General features: G+C 43.7%; 1 protein-coding gene across 1 annotated transcript in view; it reads left to right on the top strand.

Annotated features, from left to right (window-relative positions):
- Nucleotides 1-1028: 1028 nt before the first annotated feature.
- Nucleotides 1029-9628, top strand: part of TBK1 (TANK binding kinase 1) — a 30495-nt gene continuing 21895 nt past the window's right edge. Inside the window, exons 1-4 of the mRNA XM_081878163.1 lie at nucleotides 1029-1183; nucleotides 5727-5845; nucleotides 7217-7357; nucleotides 8144-8273. Coding sequence (XP_081734289.1) covers nucleotides 5759-5845; nucleotides 7217-7357; nucleotides 8144-8273 — 358 coding nt within the window. The 5' untranslated portion in view covers nucleotides 1029-1183; nucleotides 5727-5758. The remainder of the gene's footprint in view (nucleotides 1184-5726; nucleotides 5846-7216; nucleotides 7358-8143; nucleotides 8274-9628) is intronic.

The raw sequence follows: 9628 nt of genomic DNA, 5'->3' as shown, positions 1-9628 counted from the left end.
CTCGTAGGGGCCAAGGTCCCTTCAGAAGAAGAAGAAAAGAGTTTGGACTTGATATCCCGCCTTTCACTCCCTTTAAGGAGTCTCAAAGCGGCTCACATTCTCCTTTCCCTTCCTCCCCCACAACAAACACTCTGTGAGGTGAGTGGGGCTGAGAGACTTCAGAGAAGTGTGACTGGCCCAAGGTCACCCAGCAGCTGCATGTGGAGGAGCGGGGAAGCGAAACCGGTTCCCCAGATTACGAATCTACCACTCTTAACCACTACACCACACTGGCTCTCTTCACTCCTCCCCCCCCCCAAAATATATTTGAGGGGGCTGGGGGGGCACCAAGTGGATGGGCATTGCCATTCAAATAGTTTGTGTGCACCATGTCTTGTGATTGGTTTTGCAAAGGAAGAATGGATACAAAAACTTAATATGCAGAAATTGCAAAACATACCAGAAGAATAAGAAATCAAGATAACAAAACGTTTTGTAAAAGAACGGAAACAGTTTACGTATTGAATATTTACAGATAAATTGTAAACAAGATAAAAACATTGGCAGGAACATTGTAATAACCTGCAGCTTCACATATTTAAAGAAGATGAATAAATGAAGAAAATTATTTTGGATATGCAGAAGATATTAAAAATAAATGTAAGGAACCACAGAAAGAGGGGGAAGGAAGTCAAGTCTGGAAATGTGAAAATTATGGTAAAAGCAGTTAAAAGTATAAATATTTTTTTTTAAAAAAAAAAAAAGATTGGGCAGGGCTGCCCCTACGCCGTCTTTTTGAATTGAAGTTGGCTGACCCCAGGATGCACCGCCGAGAGCCAACATTTGTGACAATGTCTCCGCCTCCCATTGAGCCCTTTGGGCCTGTCCTAGTTCCACGAAGGCTGCGGCAGGGGCTGGGCGCGCCTTACTCCCGAGTAAACCTGCTTCCTGCCTCGCCCGGCAGCAAGCAGGCAGGCAGGCAGGCAGGCAAGCGCGTGAGCCCCGGGACCTTCCCGCCTCGCCCGGGTCCTTTCGCCCGGAGCTGCCCCGCCTCCGAAGCGTCAGGAAGCCGGAAGCAGGCGAGCGGGAGCCGGACGAGGGAGGCTGCACGGCGGGCCGCGCCGATTGCGAGGAGAGCGGGGCTGCTTCGGCCGGGGGCTGCTTCCGCGCTCGCCGTCGGAAGGGGCCTGTCGAGGGGACCCAGGTGAGGCGGCGCGGGTGGAGGGGAGGGGCGCGCGCAGGGAAGAGGCGAAGCCGGCGGGGAACGTGGCTGTCTGGCTTTCGTTTTCGCCCAGGCGAGCGAGTGACGAGGCTTCGGCCAGCCTTTCTGCAGGCCCGACGGCCGCGGGGATTTCCCGGCACTGCCCTGCTCTGGTGCAACCCTCCGCAGAGGGGCGCTTCAAAACAGAGGCGACCCCGCGCAACGCAGAGCGACCCGGGAGCCGGGTTCGAATCCTGAGCCTTCCCTCGTTGCAGCTGCCCGGCGTCTTTGCTCCTTTGCCTTCTAAACATTTCGCCCTCCGAGCTGCGCAGTCTTCTCGACGTGCCCAGCGAGGAGCCAGGCCCGACGTGTGTGCATATCTAAAAGATCCAGGAGCCAAAATTTATAATTTGGCAGAATATTCGGAATATATGATATGTATTTGTATAATTTGGAATATTTAATGTGATTGGCTTGGATTGTTAAAATGGAAAATAAAATAATATAAAAGATCCAGGAGCCTCTGTTGGGCATCTAGCCGGCCCTCCTTGATTATTCGGGGACTCGGTGGCACTGCTGCCACCTTCCTCTTGTTCTCCTCCACCCATCACCCCGCTGACATTTTCTTTAGATGGCAAGTGTCACATTGTAGCTCAATCGGCAGGGCATCAGACTCATCTTAGGGCGGTGGGTTCGAGCCCCACGTTGGGCAAGAATTCTTCCTGCATCGCCGGGGGTTGGGCTAGATGACCCTTGGGACCCCTTCCAACTACAATTCCGTGATTCCTTCCTCCAGCTCTTAACCGAGCACCCCAGATACTGTCCTCCTGCCCCTCGTGACCTAGCACTTACTTACTAGGGTGTATTCACACAGATACACATTTATAACAGGATCGCTTGTGTGCAGCAGCATTCGCCGTGGATCAATCACCAGAAAGGTTTTCTGCTTCCTGGAATGCAAACATAATATTTGACAGTGGAGATCCCCCAAGGGGCTCAACTGTGAGGTGTGTGATTTGCATATTTCTAATTGAAGAGCTTGTGCACAGAGAAGCGGCTTTCTCTGATTGCGCATGGAAGCAGAAGTTTCCTGTTGCCCAAGTGCAATCATAACATTTTGGCAGTAAAGATCATTTATGGGCTCAGCTGTGGAGCATTGGGCGATTTGCAGATCTGTGGCCAGCGTTCCATAGTTCCATGACGGGTTTGTTGCCTTAGATTCAGCTTTCACCCTCTCACAAATAGACTTAGGCCACTCAATGTTAACTTTTCTTTTGTATATCTTAATGAAATAATCTAGAACCTGGTGTTGCTGCAGGGCTCTTAACTCCCATTGTTCCAGATCATTGCCTGGCACTGATGAGTTGTTGTTGTTGTTTATTCAGCTTGTATACTGGCCTATACTTGCAGGTCTCAGGGTGGTTCACAATGTAAATTCACAATATAAAATCACAAAACAGCTGGAGTGATGCAGCCCCCCTCCTTGTGTCAGGGGGGCTGGTGTCAAAGACTTAAATCCTGTTTTTCTTTACTTGAGAGTAAGCCCCATGTGAATTCACCTGGGGTTCAAAATAAATATGCATATGATTGTGCTGATAGGCTCATTGGGTAGTCATGAGAATTAGCTAATGTTCCATGAAAAGGTAAATATGATGACTTTGCTTCATCAGCTGGCTACAGAATGGGGAAGGAAGAATAAGGCTGCGATAATGTACGTATGTATGTATACATGCATGCATGTTTATGTGAAATTTCTTTCTCATCTTTCCTTCGAGGAGCTCAAGGTAATGCATATTGTGTGCTCACCAAGCCCCATTTTATCTTCCTTGTTGTGGGATAAATGAATGGAAATGAGTTTTATTCTTAAGGAAGGTATGGTGAGGATGGCCATGCCTGCCTTAAGACCAATTCTGTGAACAAAGAGGTTCAAAGGAGCCCCAAGGAGGCCCCCTTTGCAGAACTGTTTATCAACGTGTTTTACAACCTGAGTTGTAAATATCATACAGATTTATAGTTCAGAGGTGAGCCAAGATAACAAGGAGAAATAGTAGATGATAGTACGCATACTCAAATGCTTCATTAATATTATAAAACACACCCCTATTGTAAAAACCTGCTAATTTGAATAGACATAGGATATATGTTATTGTTGGGGATACCTGTTTTACATGTTCAGTTTAGGAGCAGACATGATGTAGGCGGATCGGGAAGCCTGTAAACTGCAATTTCTTAACCAATAGGAATTGTAGTAGGGATATTGAACGGTCTTAGGGTATAAATTACCTGTGATGTGAACTGGAATGTGCAATCCCCTCTTTCCAGCAGGAGCTGCTGGAGGGGGGGGAGTTCTTTGCCCACAGTACTGTCGACCCACAATAAATCTGCTTATGTTTGATCTCCTTATTTCAGAGAGAAATTTGAATCCCTCTGGGAAAGATCCCTGGGACAGATTTGTCCAACACTTGTGAGGTAGGCTAGGCTGGTAGATTGCAACTCGTCAGCTGGAAATTCTTTGAAGGAGAAAGTGTGCTTTGAAGGTACATTGTGTATTCAGCGACGGTCTGATACTCTTAACTTCTATACCAAGCTGGATCTATGATGTCAAGGGGCATGCTTCTGAGCACACCTGCGTAGAATTTCACCATATAGATTGTAAAGTTCTTTGCAAGTGGGCAGTAGTATAGTGGTGATTATTTATAGTAACAATACGCTAACCCTTCTATTATGTCAACTTTGATGAAGAAGGAAGTGCATCTTGAAAATCGATAAAATACATTTTAAAAAGGAGGAGGAGGTGTATCATAATGAACCGCAATTGTTCCTAAGCTATTTCAAATTGAAGTCGCATAAGAAGGGGGAAAACCCTTTTTGGAATTATAAATCTCTGCAAATGCTTTTTAAAAAAGAAATCTGCAAGCTGCATTGCTAGAGACAGATGGTTGCAAGGGCAAGGCCTGCCTGTCTCCAGCAGGAGATTGCATGCAAAGCTTTAGATCAAGAAAGGGCTGAAAAGTCTGTGGCCGCTTTTACAGGAGAATAGAAAGAGCAATCAATCAAAGTCCTACATGTTGCACCTCTTTTCCCTGTTGGAGTTTGGTAAATATATTGCGGCATGCTTGCAGAAAGAAATAGTCTTGTAAAACCTTTGGGCTGAAGCGATAAAGAAAACGTAAGATTTATTACTCAGGGTAAATGTTAGCTCACACTTCAACTGACTTGAATTACGTAAATAAACTTGGAGGAGAACAATTAAGCTACCTAAACAGGACAGGTGGGGAGAAGCAAGCCAATCTACCCAAACATGGGTAGATTTTTTAATCTTATCTCAGGGGTCAGCAACCTTTTCCAGCCGTCGGCCGGTCCACTGTCCCTCAGACTGTGGGGGGGGGGGGGCTGGACTATATTTTTTTTGGGGGGGGGGAATGAACGAATTCCTATGCCCCACAAATAACCCAGAGATGCATTTTAAATAAAAGGACACATTCTACTAATGTAAAACACGCTGATTCCTGGACCAACCACGGGCCAGATTGAGAAGGTCATTGGGCCGCATCTGGCCCCTGGGCCTTCGGTTGCCTACCCCTGACTTATCTCAATTGCTGATTCAGTGGTAACTATTCTTAAGACTTTCAGAGGCAGGCTGGGCTGTGACTGTTCGATTAGCTAGCTTCAGCTGCCAGAACCACTGCCAATTCTCTCGTATGTTTCTTAATTCAGGGAGAAGGATCCATGTTGGAGTTGCCTTGTCCCCATTCTCACTTTTGATAGGTTTCTGCAAGTGTTAAATCTCTATAAGCACCCCAGTCTGCTACTTGACACCTTTCAAATAATAAGTGTGCCGCTCTTGGCGCATATAAGACAAAATGGGCAGAAAGCTGGAAAAGAAAATCAGAAGTGATAGAAATAAAAGGAGCACTAGCATGGAAGGCTAGTTGTGAATATATCACAGAAAATGAATTAAGCTGGTAAGAAAGCAGAAGAAAGGATCAGAATGGAGTTAATATGAATGTAGTCTTGCTTTGAATTTTACATGGGCAGTTACTTTTACAAGCTGATATTGTGAAGCAATATTGTAATAATGTTTTGGATTGTGGATCCCATTGGTAACATAATTTCCATGGTCACTTGTACAGTTGTATCATCTTTTTGCAGACTTTACACTTAAACGTGAACAACTTGACTAATTTTGAAAACAAGTGTAGAAAATGATAAAAATGACTAAATTTGAAAACAAATGTAGAAAATGATAAAAATCCTATGGGGACTGAAAACAACGCATAGAGTTCTGTTATTGGCCTCCATTTTATTCTGCATCCATATTCAGAAGTCAGAAATAAACCTTTCAAACTCCATTTCCATTAATAGGTTTGAACTAGAATTACTTCATCCTGTGGTTTCCAGGATTTCAGTGAAAAGGAATTTCTGAAACTATTCAGGCTAATCTTCCTAGGGTACTTCCCTTAGGTTTTGAATAAAACATGAAACTTTCATCTACTGTCACATGCACTGTGGCAATTAACTCCAGAGTATCTATTTCCCTATTCAGATCAAACAAGAATTGCCCAATCAGGAGCAAAAATGCAAAGCACTTCAAATTATCTCTGGCTTCTCTCGGACATTCTGGGACAGGGAGCTACTGCAAATGTTTTTCGTGGACGACACAAGGTTTGTATAGAGACGGAAGTTCTAGCTGTCTGCTGGAAAGGCTTTTATACGATCTTAAAGTAGTCTCTGTTGTCATTGTAAAATTAAATGGGATGAGGTTTTTTCTCTTATGAAATGAATATACAATGAGCAGTGCAAATTATTGGAAATACAGGAGACATGACTAAGAGGTTCTAATTATCATACCCTTTTCCCATGTAACTGCTTGGCTCATGAAATATAAAATATTTATCATACTGTAGAGTATAAGAAAATCTTACTGGAGATAACTGAAATCACATCCCTTCTTAATCTGAAGGTAAAGTGCTAGTTAGTAATTAGCAAGTTATTCACACTGGAACCTTTAGAAAATGACATTTATTTCCTTTTTTTGTTTGGGTATTGAAGTAACAGTGTTCAATCCAACATGGAATGGATTTTCTTTCCTCCCACTGTAAACCCCTGCACTACCAAGTCTGCTCTGGAAGGGCCCCAAATCCTTCAGATTTTGGGGAATAGGGAAGGGAAATCCCATTCTGCAAGTGGAAATTTTATTCACTCATGTATGGACACCCTTGGATTCAACACATGCATTTTGAAGTTTTCTGTCATCTTTCATAGTTACCAAGTATTTAAAAACAAGCACAACCAAACTTCCTTTCCCCACTTCTCTCTCTTTTTCCCTTCCCACATGCCCCCCCCCCAAATCTTCTCTGGGTTTTTGCCCAATCCTCCTGAGGAAAGGGGATGCGGGTGGTGCTGTGGGTTAAACCACAGAGCCTAGGACTTGCCAATCAGAAGGTTGGCAGTTTGAATCCCCATGACGGGGTGAGCTCCCGTTGCTCAGTCCCTGCTCCTGCCAATCTAGCATTTTGAAAGCATGCCAAGTGCAAGTAGATAAATAGGTATCGCTCCGGCAGGAAGTTAAACGGCGTTTCCGTACACTGCTCTGGTTCGCCAGAAGCGGCTTAGTCATGCTGGCCACATGACCAAGCTGTACGCCAGCTCCCTTGGCCAATAAAGCGAGATGAGCATCGCAACCCCAGGGTCGGTCACGACGGGACCTAATAGTCAGGGGTCCCTTTACCTTTACCTGAGGAAAGAGAGCAGAGGTTCCATTGTGGCCACAGAAATTGTTCCATGTGTGCATTGAGTTTGTTGGATACAACTCAAAGTGTAAACCCCTCCCCACATTATTTTTAAAGCAAACTCACATACATGTTCATTCAGAAGTAAATCCCATGGTGTTGAGGGTTTTTATTTTATTTTATTCATATGCATAGTATATTTTTATAGTTTTGTAATGAATGCAGGAACAAGGTTTTCATTCCCTAGTCAATTGTGTGAAATGCTTTTTCTTTTTTAAAAAAATACTCTCTATTTGTTTTACAGAAAACAGGAGACTTGTATGCCGTAAAAGTGTTCAATAACTTTAGCTTCCTTCGTCCCGTGGATGTTCAGATGAGAGAGTTTGAAGTGTTGAAGAAATTGAATCATAAGAACATTGTCAAATTATTTGCCATAGAAGAAGAGGTATTTTTTTAAAAACAACAACAACTCTATTGCTCTGGTCATCTACTGAGCATTGTCTTATTATTTTATTTCGGGTTCCAGTGATCAGAATGCCTTTTCTTTGATTTGAGGTTCACGGGGACAGTGTATGATTTCTGATATGTTTTTGAACATTTATGAATGTGCCTTAGAACAGGTTGCATTGCATTATTGCATATGATGTATATAACTATGAAACATCTGTTTGATTTTTAATAATGGCCCTTCTTTTTTTAAGAGTCTTCCCTTAATGATTGCATTCAGTACAGAATAGAATTGTTTTCAAATAATGCTTCCACATAATGTTGTGGCAGACACACATAAAGGAATTCATCCTTGAAGCTTTCCTTCTTAGAATTGCTCGTCATTCCTAATATCTGATGGCAATAACTAACATCAATTTCAGAAAAACTTCCAAGAAATGTGCATAGTCTCAATCAAGTATCAAGTATATTCTGGGCAGCCGAAAAGACTGAATTTTTGTGTGGTGGAGAAAAGAATGGACAAAAATCCTTGTTAGCAGTTTTCCATTTCTTCTCTCTTTGATTTTTAAAGAACATAAGTTGTAAATTACATTGATTTTATCTCTGCTCAAGATAATTTTATTTGCTTTTCTTTCTTAACCCATAGGAAAGGAACTTAGATCTTTCTTCTAGACTAACTGTGGGTCTGGCTAAACTTTTTGGCAGTGAAGCTTTTTTGCTTTCCTTCTAGCACTGGGACTTGTTGCATGTTAACTTGCAAACCTTTCTTGTTTTTCTTTTCTAGACAACATCTAGACATAAAGTCCTTGTTATGGAATTTTGCCCATGTGGCAGTTTATATACAGTTTTAGAAGAGCCAGCTAATGCCTACGGGTTACCAGAAGCAGAATTCTTAATTGTATTGAGAGATGTTGGTAGGTGGAAGTTGATTCCTTATGTACTTTAATGTCACATAATGGGCTTACCGTATTTTTCGCTCTGTAAGACGCACTTTTCCCCTCCTAAAAAGTATGGGGAAATGTGTGTGTGTCTTATGGAGTGAATGCAGGCGGGAGGCTCTGCTCAACGCTCCCTTTAAAGAGCCGTGTGGAGCGTGTGTGCCGCTCTTGGGGACTTTTCCCCGAGGAGGGAGAAGGGCTGCCTTTCTCCCTCCTTGGGGAAAAGTCCCCAAGAGCCGCACACACGCTCCACACGGCTCTTTAAAGGGAGCACGGCTCTTGGGGGAGCCTTCCTCCCGCTGCCTGGGACAGGCAGTGAGCGGCTATCCCATAAGCCAGGATAGCAAGAGGCTATCCCAGAAGCCAGATCCCTCTTGCTGTCCTGGCTTCTGGGATTCAGAATATTTTTTTTTTCTTGTTTTCCTCCTCCCAAAAACTAGGTGCATCTTATGGTCTGGTGCATCTTAACAGAGCGAAAAATACGTCTTTGAATGCTTAGCCTAGTTAGAATGTGTTTGCATGCAGATATGGAACCACAGTGACACGTATCTTAGTTACGTCACGACTGGGCTACTGCAGTGCACTCTGCATGGCGCTCCAGTAATAATAATAATAATAATAATAATAATAATAATAATAATAATACTTTATTATTTATACCCTGCCCATCTGGCTGGGTTTCCCCAGCCACTCTGGGCAGCTTCCAGCAGAATATTGAAATACAATAGTCTATTAAACATTAAAAGCTTCCCTAAACAGGGCTGCCTTAAGATGTCTTCTAAAAGTTTGGTAGTTTTTCTCTTTAACATCTGGTGGGAGGGCGTTCCACAGGGCGGGTGCCACTACCGAGAAGGCCCTCTGCCTGGTCCCTGTAACTTGGCTTCTCGCAGCGAGGGAACTGCCAGAAGGCCCTCGGCGCTGGACCTCAGTGTCTGGGCAGAACGATGGGGGTGAAGACGCTCTTTCAGGTATACTGGACCAAGGCCGTTTAGGGCTTTAAAGGTCAGCACCAACACTTTGAATTATGCTCAGAAACGTACTTTTGATCCATGTTTGGAATCTAAAGCTGGTCCAAATGGGGCAGCTAGAACATTGACTATAGAACCAGCTATCAGGATCCTGCTATTCAATTGGTGCAATTGTTTCATTGACTTTTGGTCTGATTCTATGCCTTATTCAAAGTTGCTGGTTATCACCTTGGAAGCCCTAAGCAGGACTCCTTCCATTCATGCTGTGATGCAGCAGAAGCTCTCACTGGAGAGAAGGAGTAGGGTGGTATTTTTTGCTAATTTCTCTTTGCCCATGTGCCACACCGCATGCTGTTCCCGAGC

Source organism: Podarcis erhardii, assembly GCF_964252035.2.
Source record: "Podarcis erhardii genome assembly, chromosome: 10".
NCBI classification, from domain to species: Eukaryota; Metazoa; Chordata; class Lepidosauria; order Squamata; family Lacertidae; genus Podarcis; species Podarcis erhardii.
Note: the sequence above shows the minus strand (reverse complement) of the source record. Positions and strands in the feature narration are given on the sequence as shown.